Source organism: Hippocampus comes, unplaced genomic scaffold (assembly GCF_001891065.2).
Source record: "Hippocampus comes isolate QL1 unplaced genomic scaffold, H_comes_QL1_v1.1 scaffold261, whole genome shotgun sequence".
NCBI lineage: Eukaryota > Metazoa > Chordata > Actinopteri > Syngnathiformes > Syngnathidae > Hippocampus > Hippocampus comes.
In genome coordinates, this window is record NW_017805824.1 from 2,652,303 (window position 1) to 2,675,059 (window position 22,757).

Below are 22,757 nucleotides of genomic sequence, written 5' to 3' on the forward strand. Positions count from 1 at the left end.
TTGGCCGATTTTTGTGCTTTAACATGACTTTGAATACCAGTGCTGTATGTTGGCAGTGAATTCATCTCAACTTGCTTCACATTAAGCAGCAGTTTGGTAGTTATTCAACAATTATTCTAAAGAGAGGCTTCAAGCTGTTAACTGCCACTCACAAACGAGGGTTATTGTCAAACTAAACACAAAAAAAGCTAATTGTTTTGAATTCAACACCCCCAAACTACTTTGCCTTAAGAATGCCCCTGCTTTCTTAATGCTCGTACAGTGGAAAACGGCATGGACGGGCTAATGAAAAGCATCAATAGTTGCGGTGTTATAACCCTTTTGTATTTGAGCAACAAAAACGGTGGTGCAACACATATAGACAGACATTATCACAATACTCACAAGCATTAATTATTTATCGTATGTTTTAAAAAAAAAACACGAATGTTGCAGCTCCTGAGAATAGTGGTGAATCTGATTCGTTTTTGTCTGTATTACTATTATGCTGCATCCCGGTGGCCCGGTGGAACACCAGATGGAGCAGCACCATGAATTGAATGGAATCATTCAGTCATGATGCCCATTACATTCCGACATACATTTTTAATTATGTTATTACTCCATGTTTGTACAATATTATAGTACAGTGCTATTTTAAAAACACATTTCAAAAACTGTAGTTGTTTTTGGGGGGTACACTGGAACAGACAGATGGGGTTTCCATTCATTTCAATTGCAAAATATGTTGGTTATAGATTGTGGTTGATGTATTTGGTATTAACCTTTTGTTTTTCTACTTTCTCTCATTAGTTGCCATCCAAACCCAGCAGTCAGTCCCTTCGCCTCCTGAGCACCATCGACCGGAAGAGTCACCGGGTATCACAGTTGTCCAAACGCCACAGTCATGATGAAACATTGCTCCTCCCGCAGATGGGTGTATCAGCTTCCTCTTGTGGCCTGCTGGATGATAGCCTTTGTGGCACCAGCGATAACCTGGCCTCACACAGGCATTGGCGGATTCCCAAGGTACACATAGCTGGATCCAACACAAACACCTCCACTTAGCCCTCGCAGAGCCCTACTTGTGTTCCCTCCGAGGCCTCTAGGATTCTTATAATGCTTTGGTTTAGAGCAGTGGTTTCCAAAGCGTGAGGCATGCCTCCCGTGAGGAGTGCCAGCTGACTTAAGTGTCAGGCGCAGCAGAATAAGAAAAAGAACATTTTAAATACGTTCATATAAAACTGTGACCTGCTTAGCGTCTAAACGTCAGGTATGTGTTAAGGGAAAAAAGATTGATGTTTTGTTACCTTGACGAGAGACGAGTGTCAATGGATGGGGCCGAAACCGACTGAACTGTTGCGCAGTATGTAGGGTTCAGCAAATAGTTTTCACAACTGTCGGCCACTGACCTTACCGAGATTTAAAATTTGAATTGCCGGTAAACTTGCATCACAACATCGCAGATGCAACAGCCAATCAGAAATGTCGTATCATGTGAGAGTATCAAGTCAGATTCAACTGGCCACCTGCCTTTGCAAAGCCTGTATACTACAGTGTAGGTCTGTCACTAACAAATCTTTGCAGAATAGATTCTTCTATCTATTGTTCCATCGAGTCCTTGAGTATTTGCCCCAATTGCGCTATGTTGCAAAAATATCAGGAATGACACAGTTTTTCTGCCGGAGCGAGTTAGTTCAAGGAAGGCATCATTAATTTTAGATATTATGTACGCCTTGATTGGTATTCATTAGTTTAGCTTGGAAAATACCTAAGAACTGAAAAATACTCCTCATATTGCACTATTTCACTTTTATGGCAACGATTTCAACACGCGGGTTCGTCCATATTGGGTCCAACAAGACGTTACGTGTGCAAATTACTGCTGGACAATCGACAAACACTGGACAAAAAGGAGGACACACAAAAAACAAACCAACAAACAAAAAACAATGCCATAATGCATTGTAAAACATTCTAAGGGATCGACCAAAAACAGCAAAAAGGTGCTGAAGTTAGGAGGACAAACTGTATTAATTATTCCAGCCTTGTGCGTGGCTTACGAATGAGCACCATGTCCACTGCACTTCCGAACCACTTCTTCTCCAAAGTGGATTTCGTGCCATTACAAGACCATCCCGTGCTGCATCTTTCATATCAAAAGTGGAATCTCACTCAGTAGATTTATTTCATAGTATTGGCTAAAAACAACAACATGGCTTCATTCTTTCAGGATTAACATTATCCATGCATTCCGAGAAGTCACTAGCTGTAATTTTTCCGCGACGGACCAGTTGCTTCAGGTTCCACTTGGTGTGCGGCGGGCCTTGGAATAGCTGAGAAATCCAGAAAATAGAGCCAACATTTTTATTGACAAAAGCTGATCTTAAAAAACATTCAATGTTGAAACTGTAATACGGGCAGCATTGTACTGGTGCGCAACACTAACCGTGGAGGACAAGGTAGGCTGTTTTATGGTCTCCGAAAGGAGGCCTCCTGTCCCACAGTAAAACTTTGCTTGCAGTCAATCATATCTCCAGTATTCTGTTCAGTAGTACTGATATGCTTATTAACCATTACTTGTGAGGAGACACGCACGACTGCTTTTTGTATTTGTTAAGCTCAAACCACATTGTCATCTGTTTACAGTTGGTCCAGAGAATCAACTCCATCTATTGCAGTAAACGTGGGAAGAAGAGACTTAAAAAGCTGTCCATGACCAATCTTGACACCTCATCTTTGAGAGGTATGCTTTGGGTTTTTTTTTTTTTTTTTTTTTTTTTTAAAATAGGAGTTATAAGGCACAAAACGTCTATCCATGATACCTCGATTGCTGACAAGACGTACAGTACATCACAACTGCAGCGGGAGCCAAGCAGCAAAGCGCATTTCCAGTGGTTTTAATACTAAACAAAATATTTAAATATTGTAACCTCGGTTCTCTGCAGGATTAAGAAAGTTCATACTTTGCAAGACCCCTTCCGTCAAATTTAACAGCTGTTCGTCAATTTAAGTGGCAAATATTGTGTCAAACATGCCAAAATGAAAAGAGACTAAATGGTTCCGCTTAACCCCGTCTCGGTTTTGTAAATATGCTAAACACTAGTTTTAATTCTTCGGAAATTCCTTACAAAGGTTTTCAAATAGTCGTTTTGTTTTGGGGGTTTTTTGTTGGTTTTTTTTTTTTTTTTTTTTTTTTAAAGCAGAGATATTAGCATCCAAACTGCCTTAAATAGATCTCTCGCCATCTTTCCCAATGCCTCAACACATGTGTGTGAAATTGCCCTTTGCACTGAAGAAAAGCTTCTTGTCTGTCTCCCGTTTGCCCTTCAGATGACAACAGCGAGAGTGAGAGCGACTCTGATGACAGGTTCAAAGGTGAGTGACCACATCGCCGGTTTTTCCAGGGCTGAGGTGCGACACTTCTGTGAAAGTAGAGCAGTTTTACCAGCAAAAGTGAATTCAAGCTGTGGATCTCATAAGATTGCATCTGTTAATTTGCTGATATATGATCTAAGATTGCTTTTCATGGATTATTCTTTCATTCCCATTCTCAGCTCACACCCAGAGGTTGTTGAAATTACAGTCCATCCTTCGACGGGCCCCCAGCTACCGCACGCTGGAGTTGCAACTAATCGAGTGGCAGGAGAGAGAACTCTTCGAGTATTTTGTTGTTGTGTCTTTGAAAAAGAAGCAGAGCAAGAACTCCTACTCCCCGGAGGTCACTTACCAGTTCCCCAAGGTGAGGGCTTGGTCATTGTAACCCGCTGTTGGTCTTTTCACATATTTTACACCTGACAAGAATTTCAAGTGACGTGATTTCTCTTCTCTCATGTGTGGTCTGACGAAAAAAAGCAACCCAGCGCCTCACCTGAGGCCTGATTTATTTAGAAGCCAAATAGTGGGTGCTTAATTGCGTGTTCACTCATTCTAACAGATTGCACACGCTCTTGGCAACGGGTGTAAAAGGGGTGGAGACCACCGCATTTGAAAGAGTTTTTTGCGCTGGGTTTTGTACGGCTGGTGGTTTTCACCGTGGGAGAGTACTGCAAGTGCAAAATGAAATTTGAAGGGATGGAACTGGAAGGTTACAAAAAAAAAAAAAAACATATTACTGAATTACAAAAAATAAATCTGTCACTTGATAGTTTTGGGGAAGCCAGCCACCACATATACGCCATGTTTTTTATTTTGCTCATCCCATGTGGGTGGCAATTGATTTTTACAGTATGCGCCCATCCTGCGTGTGCTGAAACAGGCAAAACTCTGCTCTGGGACACTGAAAGACCCATAAGAAATGTGTACATTTTAAAATGAGTGAAGAGGAGTTCTGTCCTTATGGCATGGCTCTTTCCTGTGAGTGGCCCCAAGTCGGCCGTTAGGTCATTCAGAAGCTCCAAAATTGCATTGCTGGAGACGACATGTTGCAATAATTTTTGTTTCTGGGATTTCAAAAATGTTTACACAAGCCAAAACATTCTCCCAGCTGCCTCTTATTTGTTTTGCCTGCGCTATGCTACCCTCTCTTCTCAGATGCTTTATTTAAAGATGCTAAATCAGCTCATGAAATACATCAAACGTCTAATAGATCACATTGTGTGTTCTAAATTCACCTATGTGCTTATCCTCTTCCCACACCGTACAAGATGAACTGCATTACAATAAAGCACATATTGCAGGCGCAATCCTGATCGCGCTCAGTTCGTAGATCAGCCATCTGTTTGTGCAAGCCCTGAGTGGATCAGGCCTCAAGTGTTTTAGTTACCAAATTGCAATCATAAAACACAAAACACCAGTTACATTCTATCCATCCATTCATATTCAACACCACTTATCCTGAAACCCCCCCCCCCACCCCCAAATAATAAGCACGAGCATATTGCACTTTACACTAATACCGAATTATATTGATAATTTCTTACCAAAATGCACAGGTGCAGTTAGTGAATGGGGCCACTGAACAGCGTTTCAAACGATCCACACTCTCTCCTGTATTGTTGTTCGCGTCTTCCTTGACAACTTCAAGATGTTTTTGTGGTTGAATAAAAATAGTAGGCGAATATATTATGTGTGAAGCCTCAAAAGCTGATGCAGGGTTGCACGTCTGTAGCTGTGCGGTGCTCAATCACCTTCATTTTTTTTCACGATGGTTTGCTGAAATCATGTTCGGCCATGTCGCACAGTGTGCAGCGGCGGGCCATCGCTGTCTTCGTAGATGTGCACAATAAAGTGGAAAAAAATCCCTATCAACACAGTCACCTAACAGACTAGTGGTCAAAAACTCCACAATTACTACGATTCTTACAAAACACCATTCATTTCAAACAGAGAGCGAATTCAGAAAACAACCGTTTTATTTTTCTCGCCATCTATAATCAAAAGTTACATTAACGCAGTGATGATTTATCTTTGGTTACAATAGCCATAAGGAAACATCTTGCCACACAGCTGGCCACGTACTACAAATACCGTAGTACCAATAGCAAATAGAGCTGTGGTGTGCCCAATCGTTTCAGAGGCAAATAAGTATCAACGATTGTTTTGTGTCACAATGGCACTGCTCACGTGTAGGTGGTATATTAAACAATCATGTCAAACGTAGATCTCTGCGGACAGAATTATTTGAACGACTTCTGTTTTCCTGCAGCTCGAGAGGCTCACCAAGCAGATGAGAGAAGCAGAACAGAGGCTCAAAGCTATTCCTCAGTTCTGTTTCCCGGATGCAAAAGACTGGAATCCCGTGACGGAGTATTCCAGGTATGGCTGAGTGTGTATTTATAAACACATACATATAAAATAGAAAATATATATATATACTACATAAATATTCATAGTAAGGCATATTCATACCTTGACTTTTAGAAAAACCAAACACGACCCCAGAAGTATTTCTGACAATAATTTCAATGCAGTTGCATGACTGGTCAACAGATTTTTGTGTCCCTAAACATATTTGATGCGGATTTAAAAATGTATATAATTTCATTTTAGTGTGACCCATAAAAGCATGTGCAAAAAGGATTTTACCATGGACCGCAATTTATAGACATGAAACTTCAGATAAAAATTCCACCTGCTGCTGAACCAACTCTCAATTCATAAATACTACTAAACATACTATTATGATGATGATGATGATGATGATGATGAAAATCTATCAAGCTAGAGACAAACGAGAGCAGATTAGGAGTTGGTGCATAAAAAAAAAAAAAAATCAAGAAAATGTTACTTGCAATTCTGATAAAAATCAAAATCTAGAAAAAAAATCAGTTGTTTTTAGTATTACAATTTGTCACTTTTCTACAGAATACAATGGATTGCTTTTCACATGAGCCTTCTTTGCCATGCCTTACCCTGTGTCAATTGTTGCTCTATGCTACAGTGAGACCTTCTCCTTCATGTTGACCGGAGAAGACGGCAGCAGGAGATTTGGCTACTGCAGACGCCTGCTGGTCAGCTACCGTTCACCTCCCCACCCTCTGTGCTTCCATGTACACCCTGCTGAGCCTTGTTTGCTTTGACAGACCTTTTCATTTGCACATGAGATAGGGTTTTCCAATGACGCCACAGTTGATTTTCTGGGCTTGGAGGAAGGTATATGAACACAGTGTAATTAAAAAAAAAAAACACACACACACACACACGCACACTTGTACATTTGTGTGAATCCTGTAGCACAAAACGATTCAGCTAATTAGCACGAAAGTAGGAGAAAAATGTTAACATAACCATCCAAGTAGCGTGAGCTTGAATAAGGCAAGACATAAAAGACAGTTCCTCTATTGTGAAGTCTGAATGCGCATTTCACCACATTTCCTTGATTGACTATGAGTAAGATTAGCAAAGAACAATGTTAGTTGTTGTCTTTTAGAGTTCCCTTGTTGATTGACATTACATGGGTGTCGCACCCATGGGGGATATGGGTGTCACCACCCATACTTTTCCTTGTGAAAGGGTTCAACACTCGCCCCTCTCACACAATCACTCGCACTGGCCTTGTGCTACGTCAGTCTTCTCGCCAACCATGACACTGAAACATGACACTGGCTTTTCCTTTCATATTTTTAAAAGCAGTATTCTGTGCTATTAAACTTTTAGCGGTTGTATTTTAATTTTTCTTCCATGCAAGAAAACTGGTGATTTTTTTTAATGACGCCTAAGCCGAGGTCAAATCTTTTTGTGCTCTTTTCAATAATGGGTCTGACTGATATGGATTTTTTGGCTGATGTTAAACAAATGCTCGGACAGCTTCACATAAAGCCGTCAAACGCGTCATTCTTACTACTAGTAGCAAGCAGCGTAGATGTCAATAAATACTGTACACCGTTTTGGCTCAATAGCAATATGTAGTTGTCCTGCTCATATGCCAGAGATGTCCTGCTTGTGTGCGGAAATGTTACACAGAAAGAAGGCTTTAGTGCAATAAAATAAGAACTGAATCCTCTTACTAGTGAGGACAGAGAGCATACTTTTATAAGGAACTGAAGATAGATATCAAGAAAATCGAATAAATGCTTGAATGGGTTTCCATACTTTTAAGGATTGTTTTTCTTGTACCCAAGGGAGGAAATTACTGAAAGGAATTCTGATTCAATCTGACCAAAATAACCAAATCCAAACATCAGTCCTCGCTTGGTTAGGACTACACACTGTCCCCTTCTTCATCAAGATGTCTGAAACAAAGATAAATAGTGAATTTGCAATCGCCGTATTTGTCCTAAAAATAGAGACGTCAAAGATGCCGCCGAATTTGGCCTCTCATTCACCTCTGATCAAGCCAGATGGCCGTCTGATCCTGTCTGCTTCTCCTCAAGGCTTCTTTTCGCTCGTGGGGAGTTTTTACTTGCTGTCAATTGTATTTGCTCAGGACACATTTGCGGAGCCTCTTTCAATTTATAAGTATATAAGTTGGGGTGGCAAAACCATCGGAAACGATCTTAAAAGATCTTAACTGTGTAATTTAAGGACATCTCTTTCTCATAATGAGGCCACAGAGCGTTTTCAACTTTTTTTTAATTTACCTTTTTTGATTGAGCTGCCTGCCCAGTTTATAACTTGCGGGTGGTGACCTTCATGATGTGGAATTTGCCATTTGGTCGTTCTGCGAATGTTAACGTACATTTTCAAAGAGTCACTGGGAAGGTCAATGTAGTGGGCACCTCCACTTGTACTTTGCCTCCCGTGATGAAGCCCGCATGAATGTTGATCGAATACTTTTATGAAGGTAGAAGAAGAGGTGAGCCCCTCTCCGTCGGTGGCTTTTTTTCCTCCCTCCTGTCCGTCCAGAACGTTGGCAGCAAGCGAGCATTCCTGAGCACTTGAATCAAGCTCCACACAGTTGATTTAATCATCCATTAGGAAAGGCAGAGGAGAAACAAGAGAAAATGGTATACCTAATATGGACACGAGGTTTGGCGTTTCTTGAGGCCTTGTGTTCGTGTCTCGGCGAGCGAGTGAATGTTGGGAAGGTAGATAGCATCAGCGGGAGCAGAAAAAGCACCTGTGTTTAGCAAGCGGCTCACCTCAAATAGTTTTGATATTTCTGCGACAATCTCTCAACAACATGAGCAGTCGGAGTTCTATTTTTAGGTGAATTCCACACCTTTTAACCTTTGCTACCCTTTCCTTCTTTCACTCGTAAAACTACAGTCCTTTAAAGCTGGTAAGTCTGTCATCGCTGCTGTTCAATTTGGTCGTTCTCTTTCAGCCGAGTGGAAAAGGACCACGCCTTCCAGAAGTGTACTGTGTCATCAGCAGGCTCGGATGTTTTGACTTGTTCTCCACAGTGAGTTCATGCAAACACACTCGAGCACATATACCCCAGATAGTGTGCCGTTTGAGCTGAATTTTGACCTTCAACTCTATTTCTGTCCATGAAACCTCACATTTGTATTGCTTTTTTTTTTTTTTTTTTTTTAGATTCTGAGTTCCTCAAGTTAGCGTTTCCACTTTAGTCCAAAAAAAGTTCAAAGCATGACAACAAAACAAAACGAAAAAAGGAAAAAAAAAAAAAACAATTAGATGCAAACTTAATCAGACACCTCTTGGGGTATACAAATGCATGCAGAAATATTAATGCTCAATTTTAATTCATCTCATTTAGCCTAATAATGTAATCATTTGCTTCTTTGTAATATACAGTAGCTCCCCACATTATGATACAGTGACGCTCTTGCAAAGCACAATCCCAATAATTAAAACATTTGGATAATAACAGGGCTGTCACAAGCCAATCGCTTATTCCATCATTTAATCCGGGAATCAAACCCCTGCCCAACACTGCACGACAATTTCAAAGTAAAGAGCATTTTAATGTTGCTTTTCAAGGTTCTGGTGTCGTTCACATTACCAGTGCCTCCTGTTTCCATAAATTGCTGCTCCAGCGGACGGATCCATCACGGACTGTAACGCTCACCTGGTCCTTATTCATTTTTTGTACCCATCTCCCACAATAATCACATCACATTACAGTCACAGCCGGTCACTGTTTAGCCATCTAGAAAAAAAAAGCTATCAAGCGCTTTGGCACATGCTATGCCCTCTGTCTGAATACTCTTCAAACTAATTGTGGCAAGGTTTTTAACATGTTCAACGTGAGCCGCACTACTTTGTAAGTAAATGCCTTAGAGGCATTTCAGTAAACAGCCACTCACACAAGCGTCATTTGCCAAATGAATAAAGTATGTTGTGGAGTGAGAATATTGACACAGTATTGTGAGCTTTTTAACATCGCCAGCCTCCCACACTATCGTGATAATTATCGTATTGTGACATTTGGATGTTGTTACATCTGTAGATACAAACAAACAATAAATATATTGTACATACAAACAATATACACAGGACAGTAGAAATGCAGTTTTTAGGATGAAAAAAAAACAGTTTTTTAGATTGAAAAATCGAGTGGGTGCCATTGTATTGTGTCATTAACTTAAGTTTGTTTTTAGTTGGCCTAATTGTATAAATGTGCAAATATGCAACTGTTGTTTAATTTTAAGTAAAGGTATTGTTTTATCAGTGGGCAAGCAATTGAATTCTTGGAGCAAAATGTAAAGGAAGCAACCTTATTGTTCTCTGTAGATTCTTTTTAATTAATTAATTCATTTGAATTGTTTTTGATACAGTATACAGTATACACAAAACAAGTCATATTTTGTCGTGACAGCAACATTATCATTCAAACTGCAGCAGGCTTTGTGTTATTCAGAGATACCTCCATCCATAATGTCCATATTTATACCACACTCTTTTCCTCACCGTCGTTTAGATCTTAGATGAGGTCGAGCGGCGGCGAGGCGTATCAGCAGCGCTGGTGTATCCCTTCATGAGGAGCCTGATGGAGTCGCCCTTTCCTGCACCCGGAAAGCTCATCAAAGTCAAGACCTTTCTTCCTGGTGCAGGAAATGAGGTCAGAACAGAGCCCGTTCATGTCAGGACTTTCATCGTATGCATTAAGTGCTCTTAGTAATTCTCATTTGAAAGGAAACGTGGTGAAAGCCTCTTTTAGTTTCTCATGTGTGATCTTGCCTGGTTCTGCACACTTGTTGTAAACTTGATGTGAACTCTGTGGTTGCTCAGGTCATCGAACTGAGGCGGCCTACCGACTCTAGACTGGAGCACGTGGACTTTGACAGCCTGTTTGGTTGCCTCGGTGTTCGCCAGGTTATTCGGGTCTTTGCGTCACTGCTGCTGGAGCGCAGGGTCATCTTTGTGGCTGATAAACTCAGGTGAGGTTCCCTGTCGTAGTTCACAAAAACTCTTAAAGCAATTTCAGAGATTTAAACCTTTGCATAAAAGGTGGAACGCTTTGTCATCACCCTGTGATGTGATAAAAACATAATCGGAAGCATATATTTTGAAATCATTTTCAGTATTGGATATGAATGCAATAACAAAATATGAAAAATCTAATATGAAATTGTAAGTGACTTATGGTACTGACGCCAACCACCAAGCTATGTATACTGTATTGAGTTGACTGTTCTAAATTAGTTAGTGTTGAAATTATTCCATGTCCAATTATTACAATCCATCCTCAATAGAGGCATACACAAAGTGCTAAATGTATGATTGATTAAAATGCTGCGATAGATTATGCTAGAAGTTACCTGGATCATCAAGAATGGTGGAAAAAGCCTATCGGGGATATGAATAATTTTCAAAATATTAGTAACTGGAAATGGGAGATGCTTTCTTGTAAATCTTTAGTACAATTTCTCCAAGTAATTTTCGTCTTTCAGACTCAATGTTTTCATCTTGTCGGCCACATAGCATAATTGCCTGAGTTATTTTTCAATATTTTTGGAAAACAAGAAACAACACAATTTTTAGAACACGCATTGTTTTGTTGAACGATATTACAACAAAAACGTCTACCCTTTGGGTGAACAAGTAAGTGAAGGGATAAGACCCAATATCACAATTTTTAAAAATTGTGCTTTTACTTGTTTTCCAAAAATCATGAGAAACGACTAAGGCAATAATGCAATATGACCGATGATATGTTACTCACAAATGAAAATTCCCTTTCACCACAAAGTTGCCGCGTGTATGACGCTAATAATTTAGCACAGTGACACAAACGCATAACTTACTGCCACAATTTTTTTTTTTTGAGGCGTGGTGCAGGGGCCAGAAAGAGCTGTTAAATTGAGGTGGAGATCCAGATAAAGGAGCTGATTACACAATGCATTTTGACTGTTAAACATGTGCGTCATTGTGACACAAATACAGCAACTCGGAAAACAAATGCCATTCGAATCCCTTTGTCACGTCCTCCGTCATCCTCCATGAACCCGGAAGGAGTCACATATTCAAATAGATGAGCAAAGATCAATACGGCAGTCATATTCTCTCAGTCAAGCTCAACAAGTCATGAGGGGTCTCGAGGGACGACTTGTCGCAGGCTAGTGAGGCGTTTTTGTACTGCCGGGGGCAAGGGAGGAGATGTGAGTCCCCATGCAAAAAGAGGCCAGTTTAAACAAACATCAGTGAGGGCAGTGACTGCGCAGGGGACGGAATGCACTTCCTGTGTGCTGCTCGACCGTCACCATTTGTCTTCTGATGCCGTGCCCGGCGGCCCACGTGTGCTTGTTGACACAAAACCATGAAACCAAACGTCAGAGGAGATAACATCATGAGTCACACAACCTGCATCATACAATTACAAGCTATGTGTAATTATGAAATCGACAAGTCTTAACGATAGAGTCAGTCGAATTGCTGAATAATGGGCCTCTGTTTGGATTAGTAATCGTGCTTACGTGCAGAGTTCTTATTCCCTGACATCAATGCCACATTAATGGCTGCCATGATAAAAAGGCTTCTCCCTCTGGGGTTTTGCGACGTTATTCATTCCCAGAATAGCTCTTCCATGATGTATGCGTCTTTCTCGAGAAATGGACATCCAGAAAAAGAGGGAAACAGTGAGAGGAAAAGTGCTTGGACAATAGTTCTTTGTTTTGTAGCCATACTGGGTGCACGGAACTATTGTACTGGAATATCACACACTTTGAACGACATTGTTATCCTACATTCCTATCCATCAGCAAAGTCACATTTGGCACGCCAAACTCAGTCAACTTGCAGAGGTTGGATCCAAGTTGTATGCTGTATACTTATGGAAGCGAACGCTCTCAGTTGTCAGGTTAATTAAGGGAAGGCGAACCAAATTACAGTATACATAAATAGAAAAATAGAGAGACAAAATAAAGCCCCTCTCATCTCACACACACACACACACACACACACACACACACACACACACACACACACACACACCAATCAGCGGTGCGGGCGGTGAATTTGAATTTTGGACCTGAGCCTTCAGTGGATATTTAGAGTGTGTGTGTGTGTGTGTGTGTGTGTGTGTGTGTGTGTGTGTGTGTGTGTGTGTGTGTGTGTATCTATATATGCATCCATCCATCCACCTATTTTCTGAACCCCTTTATCCTCACCCTGAACCGGTTGCCAGCCAATCGCAGGGCACACAGAGACGAATTGCGATATTGCGATATTCAACGTGTAACTAAAGAAACAACATCTTTTGACTTTTTTTTTTTTTAAATGCAGAAAATTCTAAATGTATTCTTATCTAATTCAGTAATTTCGTGTTAGTTATGCCCTTAGGTACTGTTCTCCTCTTTTCTATTGAATGGCAATGTGCATTTAAGGTTGCACCTGATTAGTCAAAGTTACATTCAAGTATACACTACTTCCACATTAATTTCTTGCATGTCTTTTGCGTTCTGGACTGCAATGTGCCATTCTCACAATGCTGATATTTTTTTCATATATTGTGCCACCCTAATTTAAATTATTCCTCTGTATGGGTACAAAAAGAAATAATAGTAGCTCTCTTTTCATGACCTCCTATATGTCAGCTAATTCTAAAATTAGCTGACATATAAATGAAAATAAATGTCTCGCTAACCATCCACACGCTAAACATGTTTGACAAGGAAATAGTGTCAACTATTTGCAACCTGTAGATACTTACACCATTATGCCAATTAGAGCCAAACCCAATTGATTAATATGCCAGCTGGTTTGGATGGAGGCCAGATTACTTTGTCACCACAATAAACTGTGCCGGCATTTGTTTGGAACTGCATTTAGACAACCTACGGTAAATGAGCTTGGTTTGATCAGCTGATCTGAACAAACAGGCCAAAGAGGAAATCGAACCAGAGTTCCATTAAAAGTTTAGACGTGCAGGAACGATACTCCTACTCGGCCAATTAAGTCTGACAGTGCTGCTTTGCTTTGTTTTGATGTTTATGGAGTTGTGCCAGTTTTACTCTGTGGAACATGAATGCGGGATTTTGACTGCCTCATTTTATCCCTCAAAATATATTTTGACCACATGTTTCCTGCATATATACTATCCGCATACTGAGGCAGGACTAGCAACCAGAATTAGCTGCAAATCTCAAGTGTGAGCAGCACGAACTTACAGGGAATTAACTGCAAGAATGACGAATTCAATTGAAGCTCTGCATATTTGGAAGTGGACATTTCATGAATTCATCTTATGGTTATGGGGATAGTTTTTATACAATGCAAGACAATACATCTTTATTTATATAGCGCTTTCACAACAGCTGCCGATGTAACAAACCAACCATTATGGAACCTATCCCTCACTATGTTTTGACTTTTTATGCTCAGGTCAAAGAAATGAAAGTATTACTTTTGCAATGTCTTATGACATGTTGAAACAAAGTAGTGTTTTGCTGCCCTCTTGTGGCAATTTTCTGCCAAGGAGCTTTGTTGAAGTAAATTGAGGCATTTCATTGACATAGAAAGGGCTTTGCTACCCTCTGGTGGCATCTTGGTGCTAAAAAGCTATTTTTATCAAAACTTAGGAGCTTTATTTCAACAAGAGTAGTGCTTTGTCACCACCTTGTGGTACCTTGGTGCGAAGGAGGTATGTTGAAGTGAGTTGAGGAGTTTCAAGTCAGACAAAAGTAGTGTTTGCTGCCATCTTGTGGCATCTATAGGTAATTATAAACATTGTTTGCAGGGTGTCATCTATTCTGCCTTTTTTTTAATTTGCGGCAGGAAGTTTAGTGTCATGTTGTTGTTTTTATGACACAATTATGTATGTGTTGGTCTTCTCTTTATGTAGATTTGAGCGGCAACCACTGCTAGTGCCGAGTGTTTTCCCTGCAAGTTCATCTTCTCCCAGCAGTGTGCGTGGTGGTGTTATGGGGGAGTTCATTGGTATCACCGTGTGTGTGTGTGTGTGTGTGTGTGTGTGTGTGCGCGCGCGCGTCTGTGTGTGTGTGTGTGTGTGTGTGTGGGTGTGTGTGTGTGGGTGTGTTGTGTGTGTGTGTGTGTGTGTGTGTCTGCGTTTAGCCTGTGGCGCAGCTACTCTCACCAAGATCTGTGCCCCCGTCAGTGCCTCCTGGGACGGGATCTGTTCGGTATTATCAAAACTTCCACAAGCCAAAACAAAACTGCAAGTGGTGCCTGTTGTTTATTCTGAAGATACTGAAAATAATGCGATATGGGTTTTCGCCAATTTAATTTCATTTTACTGTGTCAAAAATCATATTATAGTGCCGGTCGTTTGACTCCAAAATGCCGCCGTGAATAGGAACAGACTATAATGGTTTATCAGTACAGATTGATGATGTCTCACTGGGCTGTGTGTGTGTGCGTGTGTGAAGTCACATAGAAGAGAGCGACTTTTGTTTATGCTGACTCTTGATGACACTGAGCACAGAGAAACATTTCTCATTAAAAGTGTATCTCAAGTGGGGTGTGTTTGCATACCATGTTTGATCCCGGGTCTTGTTCTTGATCCATACTGATTTGTTGGTGCTCTGCTATGTGTGTGTGTGTGTGTGTGTGTGTGTGTGTGTGTGTGTGTGCGCGCGTGCTCGTGTGCGTGCGTGCGTGCGTGCGTGCGTGTGTGATCGGACCCACGGTTTATTTTCACTCTCTTGTGAAACAGACTGGACCGTATGTAGCGGACGAGAGGGGATGGGGAGGAGGAGGAGGGTCAGCCACTGTCAACAAGTGACGGATCGTGAGAAAGACGGGCTGCTATTTGGGATCTGGATGTTATACCACAGCTGTCAAAGGGGACCAGAACTGCTGCATTTTTGGGGCTATTTGCGTCAACAGGGCTCCGATTTAACTGTTGCAGCATGTTCAGTGGTCATGACTCAATAATTCATCATGCTAACTCCTCTGTATCCGTGCGCTTTGACGTGGGTTCACACACGAAATGTCTTTCACTTTATTACAGCAGTTACTAAATGGACCGTGTGTGAAGTGTGTGGCAACATGTACATTTTTTTTTTTTAAATTGGCTTGCCACAGTCTAATAATCTAACAGAAAACATGGCATTAGAAAGGTATTAAAAAAAATGTTGTTCAATGTTGAAACATTACTGCTCTTAAATTAGGAGTAGAAAATATAATGTTTATGTGATGTTTAATGTTAAAAGATATAGAATGCATTTTGAATTATTAAAAAAAAATCAAGGGTTGAATTAAATGGAAATGCAAATGCTTCCTCAAACAAAAGTTGAGTTATCATGTAAATTACCCATCCATTCATTCATTATCTGAAACTGCTTCATCCTCACAAGGGTTGCGGGTGCGCTCGAGCCTATCCCAGCTGTCTTCAGGCAGTAGGTGGGGGAAAACCCTGAACTGGTTGCCAGCCAATCGCAGGGCACACATAGATGAACAACCATTCATGCTTACAATCATATCTAAGGACAATATAGTGGTTCATTTAACCTACCATGCATGTTTTTGGAACGTGGGAGGAAACCGGAGTACCGAGAGAAAACCCACGCAGGCACGGGGAGAACATGCAAACTCTACACAACAAGGCCGGGGCCGGAATCGTACCCACGATCTCTGCACTGTGAGGCAGACGTGCTAATCAGTCGCCCAACATGCTGCCCTCTTGCAAATATTTTAATTTAAAAAAATAATAACTAAAATGCTCTGCTTTGTCCCTGATAACATAAAGCTCAAATGTATCTATCTGGATGCTATATTGCCGCTCCCCCGCCCCCAGTAGATTTAACCGCTTCACATATCCTGAGCCTAAAAAGTCAATTGAATCTGTGTCAGACTCTGCAAAGGATTAATCAGCATTTTTTATCCAACTATGCTGCAATTGTGCAATTTTCCTTTTAAGTCCTGTGCATTCTTGATAATTCCCATGTAAAGTTTGCTAATTCAGAATTTTGCACCCTTAGCCTTGGCAGAGGTTTGAGCTCTTCTGAGTAACTGTACTGCATTTAAATGTACGACAAATTCAGCGGTGACTGTCTGTTTTTTTTTCACACTCTTACCAGTACTGGTTTTCCAATACTAAATGACATTTAACGACTTTGGCATATTAGTAGCTCAACTTTCTTTACCCTGTTGTCGAACAAAATCTCATAAATATAAATATAAATACTCATATTCATAATTGTTTTATGGCGTAGCCTCTGCAAAGCAGTGATGAAATTGCGTGTTTGTCTCCCACCATCAGTACGCTGTCCAGCTGCATGCACGCCGTAGTCGCGCTGCTCTACCCCTTCTCCTGGCAACACACCTTCATTCCTGTTCTTCCCGGGTCCATGTTGGACATTGTCTGCTGTCCCACTCCCTTCCTGGTGGGGCTTCTTTCCAGCTCCTTGCCGAAGCTCAAAGAATTGCCTGTAGAGGAAGTAAGTTCTCTCTGTTTGTCCTCACCTCTCTACTGATTTCATGGAACAATTTGTATCCCTTGACCTGAATCCGATCAAAAATAAATTGCCATTCAATGTCAGTGACTCAGTAATTGTACTATATTAACCCCCAAAACCCCCCACTCCAATATATTTTTAATTTGATTTTCAGCGACTGTGGAGGATTCTTTTGAGTGTGTCACAGATTAGCATTTTACTGCCATTAAACCTTCATGGATTAATCTGTCAAAACAGGAAAACTATTACATTTATTGAAAGTTTTTATCAAGATCTACTTTAACATTGAGTTCAAATGCTGTTAATTCACACTTGAAAAACAGTTGGCTTATTTTTTATTATTATTGTTATTATTATTTATCACTCAATTTTTGGATTGTTTGTGTTGTTTGAAATTCTGGGTTATTTCTTATGAAAGTAACCAAATTGTTGGTTAATAAAAAAACCAATAAAACATTTATTGGTTTATATGCCTGTAATGTTTTTGTTGGGTCAAAAATCAACCAATCAAGTCTGACTGGTGATCATGACAGCCATCGACTTCTCGTTTATATGTCTGCACGCTGTGCACCATGTTCAAGTCGACACATTTTTATTTGGATTTCTGTATTTATCGCTGTTTTGGTGAATACTTTACACATTTTCATAATTTCAAAAGCATGACGTTGCTTTTTAACTGCTTCATAATTTAGACATTAGGAGCTGAATGATGTGAGTTTTTTTAGGCGGATACCTGGTATTTGTCAGAATACAATTTAAATATCCAATTAATCACTGACTTATGTAAAATAAATATGAATTTAAAATTGTTGGTTCCCTAATGCTATAAGATATTAATTCATTTAACCCGAAAACATCGGTCAAAACTGAATACCCCAAATTTTGGGCTCAAATTGACCCAAGTGTGGGTCGGCCCTTTTTTTAAACACAGAAATTGGGCCAAATTTAACCCAATTTTTTTTTTATTTTTTGACCTGAGTCCTTTTAGAGTGCATTGTGTCCTCGGTCGTATTGAGTTTGTTAAAATACAACTGTTGGATGTGATAAAATTGGCACCTGTGTGTTCCTGAGTTATTAAAATCCCTTTTAGACCTGAAGTCCCCATTGTATGCAGTATTTCACATAGATAACGCAGCTGTATGAGAGATGTCCAGCTGGCACTGTGTCTCAGGCAGTGGAACACCAGCCAAAACGTTTTGGGCCCCTGCTCACTCAGCTTTCGTTTCACTTATGGTAAAACACTTTTACGGGTCGGATCAAATTCGACTTGTTTTGACATTTGACAGCAAAGAAAATACCCTATAAGATAATTAGACAAAGGGGACTTTTGAAAATCAATATAGCTTAGCCTTTTAGTCCACAAGCTTAATGCTAATGCTATTTAGCATCTGCGTTGTGGTACTTTGTCCCATTAAAGAGTGATTGAAAACAAATGATGCAGCAACATGTACACAGACATTTTTACAGTACTGTACTCACATTGCTATACCCTGTAGCCTCCGTGTATCACGAGGAGCATTAGTGCCGTACTGATAAGCTGAGGGAGGAGTTAGGATGTTATGAATCCCACTTGAGTTCTCGGCAGGAAACCTGCTCCTGCAATGTAATTGGCTGCTGCATCCAGACAGGACTGCATCCAGCAGACAATCATATTGCAGCTGGGCATGTTCTGCCTCAAACTCAAGCAAGATTCATGATAATGTCTCAATGAACAGTTTATTCGGTTGTTTTATACTGCCCCTGAGTAGCCAAGGCAAGCACACCAGAAGATGCAGTATTCAAGTGAATACATTGTGACAATGAGTGTAATTACTGTATGCTTTTAAAAAAATATTATTTATGTACAGTTTTATATAGTGCTATTTTTTTCTCATTGAAATACACATCACAGCATTTTTGGGTGCTTTTTTTGGAGGTACCTTAAGTCTGGATCTTGGATTCATGGCATATCCATTCATTTCAATCATAAAAGATGATTTGAGATATAAATGCACTCATATTTCAAAGCATCATTGTAGTCCATCAATTTATAGAGGCAATTATTATGACAGCGTTATATGCGCAGGGGAAAATACTCTCTTCCATATATACGTCCATGGAAAATGAGCAGTACGTAAGATTACTCAGGACAGGGAAGTGAAATATTCTACGAAATGTATTATTTGAACTACTCAAGCGAACAAGCAGGTGGAGAGCATTAAAATCTTGGCTGCCATATTCTGATAGTGGATTTGTCTGTCCGTCAGCCACATCTGCTCAACATCCACGTTGCTCCCCATGTTGCCAATTGACGTTTGTAAAGGCAGATATTTTGATCGGACTCTTGCATTCAATGTCATTCGGTTGTCCTTGGTGAGTGCAAACAACTTTGAGGAGATACTTTTGGTTTCTGACTTGTCTAATTCTTCTCGTCAGACATTGATGGTGGACCTCGGAACTGACCGTTTCATCAGACAGGTTTGTCTTTTAACACGTGGAAGTAGACCTTTCACAAGGCTGTGAAACATATTGAAAATCATCCTGTGAAATGTTGTTGATCTCCGGCCATTGTGCTGTTTGTCTTTTCATGCGTTTGTTTAAAGATGGATGACGAGGCCTCACTGTTGCCGCGGAAACTTCAAGCAGCTCTCGAACAAGCGCTGGAGCAGAGGAACGACATCATCAGTCAGGACTCAGACAGCGAGTCGGACGAAGGTAAATAAGTGACAAACTATCTCACTGTGGCGAGACTGATGCTTTCCGTCTTCGGGAGAACAACAGCTCCTGTATGCAAATGTATACGGTAGTTAAAAAAAAGTTGCACTGCTTGCTGTTCTTTCCATGACGCTTCGCGTAATGACATCAAATGGTATAAAGTCACATAGCAACACATTTTAATATTGTGTAAAACTTTATTCTATAGATTCACTGTGCAGAGATGTTATTTGTTTTTGTATAATTATAATAATTATAGTTTACAGCGAACGAAAACCCCAAACTCACCGTCTCAAGAAATGACAAGGTTGAAAAACAATGCATTTCATGACTCTGTACAATATGCAGTGGATATAAAAAGTCTACACACCCTTGTTCAAATGTCATATTTATGCAAAATAAAAGATGAGACCAAGATAAATTATTTTAAAACTCGATCCACCCTATATGACCTATAACCTGTAGAAGTCAGAGATTATGGGTGTGCATAAATTCTAATAACCTAATAAATAATAGATCATCCAGGACACTTCTAACATTGTTATCGCAAGCATTTATGTAATGTTAAGTGGTTTTACGAACTAAAATAATACGAAAATATTTATTTCAGGACAGGGTGTTTCATTCGTTCTTAGCTTAGCCTCTTTATCTTCTAATGTCATATTCACTGCGTTTAAAAAAACACAATTACCTCTCTGGATTTCATGTAAAGTAGATTCAATTTCACAACTCTAGAACAAGTTCGGTTGTTTCCTAAAACGACAAACAATAACTTTGAGTGAAACAGCGATGATAAAAATTTTTTTTAAAAAAAACAGTAATCATAACAGTAAACTGTCTCTGAAAGGTAGCAAACTGTCAAACGTTGACCTTGGGTAGACTCTGGCGAAATGCGTGAGGCCGTGCACCTCTGTGAGCATGATGAGATAGTGGGATAATGACAAACATGCAGTGTTGATTAATTGAGATCACTTGTTCATTAGTTTTAGGCTCAGTGGGCGGAGAGTTTACGAGCTGCGTCCCTCAGTCTGCATTGCGCTGTCAAGAGCAGTGGGTGCATTTTATTGCCCGGTTGAGCCAAACTTCTGTTTCTCCTTAAGGAGAGGCTACTCTCGAGCTACTAAAAGACCCATTCTTTCCTTTCACATGTGTCAACCTGCCATCCAAAGTTATTTTCCCCTTTTGTGTGTTTGCAGAGTACAACTCTTTAAACAGTTTGGTGTCAGAGGCTTTCATTCGCTTCTTCCTGGAGACCATCGGCCACTACTCTCTATTCATCACCCAGAACGAACGCGGCGAGCGCCTTTTCCAGAGAGAAGCCTTCCGCAAATCGGTGGCCTCCAAGAGTATCCGCCGCTTCCTGGGTGTCTTTATGGAGTCGCAGATGTTCGCAGGCTTCATTCAAGATCGAGAGTTGAGGAAGACACGTGCCAAAGGTACGCTAGACTCTCAGTTTGTCACATTTGGAAAGCCGTTTGACCATTTATTGCTTGAGATTCCTGCGCTAGTATCCTCATTAGTATTGATTCAATATCAAGGATAACCAACCAAAAGTGGCTCGAGTGGAGGAAAAAAAAATACGATTAGTAAGACATAAGTAGTTATTCTACTATTGTCCCTTTGTCATACAATGAGTTGACAACTGCTTACGACTGGTATTACTAATGACAACATTGTACCAGTTAGATATCTAGTGCTTCACTAGTAGTACAGGTAACACACAGAAAGTCAACTTGTGCAGTTTTGCATCACTAGGAGGAGTATCTGAGGCATGTTCTCCTACTAGTATGCCAGAGTTGTCCTACTAGTGGGCATTGCTGTCTTACAGTAGTGGAAGGTAGTAAGTGGAAGAAAAAAAAGATTCTGTAGTGTCCGTCCTAGTGTGCTGAATTGTGAAACTGCTATTCATGTTCCCACTTGGTGTTGACCTCCTTTGTGCTTCCGCTGCAATGCTTACCGCTGCACTAGTACTGACCCCTAGTGGCAATACCGTGACAGGTCTGTTTGAGCAGAGGGTGGATCAGTACCTGGAGGAGCTGCCGGACACGGAGCAGAGTGGTGTTAACAAGTTCCTCAAAGGCCTCGGTGAGGTTTCTGAAGGCCTTTTTAAAAGAATGAGTGCATCTCAAATACATGCAATAGTATGTCAATTCAAAACAAACTGCTCGTACACGAGGTGTGATTGTGAATGTGAGTGGTTGTTTGTCGAGATGTGTCCTGCAGTTGACTGTGGAGGCCACCTGTGGATAGCCTCCAACTCACCCATGACCCTAATGATACAAATTGGATGGGAGAGTATCCACCTTCAAATAGTGATCATAATCATAATCACGTATTTTGCAAGTGGGCTGTTGAGATGACTTAATTCGTCTTACATCATTATTAATTACTCTTGATTTGTTTGGACTTTTTCAGGAAACAAAATGAAGTTTCTCCACAAGAAAAACTGAGATGGCCGCGTGCCGATTTCAAGCCTTTCTTCCTGCATCTTTGCATCGTGATCCGCGTTATTGTGTGTAAACTTGTACAGTACAGATGTCACAGTGAGCTGGCCATGAACTATAGCCATGGCAGGATTGTACACAGAAGTCGGGCTACTCGGAAACCACTGGTGTTTTTGTAAAGAGTGTATGTGACACGACAGTGGCATAAAATGTACAGTTTGTATGCTTCCAATGCTGCATCAGTTCAAGACAGAAGCATCAGAATCAAAATGCATCAAGACGGTGAACTGTAAACACATTTTGCAATCTTTCAATAAAAAAAAAAAATTAAATGATGAAAACAATTCAGAATCGCATGTTATACTTATAACTTAATCTCTATCTTCAGTTATCCCCTCTAAATAATCATTTGAGTGTCCCAAAGAGAAGAAGCAGG

The 22,757-nt window shown here is 40.4% G+C and overlaps 1 protein-coding gene across 2 annotated transcripts in view; it reads left to right on the top strand.

Moving 5' to 3' along the window:
• Nucleotides 1-22,665, top strand: part of dennd2b (DENN domain containing 2B) — a 47,984-nt gene extending 25,319 nt beyond the window's left edge. For both annotated transcript variants that reach the window (XM_019886900.1, XM_019886899.1), the window contains exons 6-20: nucleotides 793-1,008; nucleotides 2,629-2,725; nucleotides 3,313-3,357; nucleotides 3,537-3,721; nucleotides 5,627-5,736; nucleotides 6,362-6,431; nucleotides 8,687-8,764; nucleotides 10,247-10,387; nucleotides 10,558-10,706; nucleotides 16,988-17,165; nucleotides 19,599-19,640; nucleotides 19,766-19,877; nucleotides 21,074-21,313; nucleotides 21,876-21,962; nucleotides 22,293-22,665. In XM_019886900.1, the coding sequence (XP_019742459.1) occupies nucleotides 793-1,008; nucleotides 2,629-2,725; nucleotides 3,313-3,357; nucleotides 3,537-3,721; nucleotides 5,627-5,736; nucleotides 6,362-6,431; nucleotides 8,687-8,764; nucleotides 10,247-10,387; nucleotides 10,558-10,706; nucleotides 16,988-17,165; nucleotides 19,599-19,640; nucleotides 19,766-19,877; nucleotides 21,074-21,313; nucleotides 21,876-21,962; nucleotides 22,293-22,327 (1,785 nt within the window). In that variant the 3' untranslated portion in view covers nucleotides 22,328-22,665. The remainder of the gene's footprint in view (nucleotides 1-792; nucleotides 1,009-2,628; nucleotides 2,726-3,312; nucleotides 3,358-3,536; nucleotides 3,722-5,626; nucleotides 5,737-6,361; nucleotides 6,432-8,686; nucleotides 8,765-10,246; nucleotides 10,388-10,557; nucleotides 10,707-16,987; nucleotides 17,166-19,598; nucleotides 19,641-19,765; nucleotides 19,878-21,073; nucleotides 21,314-21,875; nucleotides 21,963-22,292) is intronic.
• The last annotated feature ends 92 nt before the right edge of the window (nucleotides 22,666-22,757 follow it).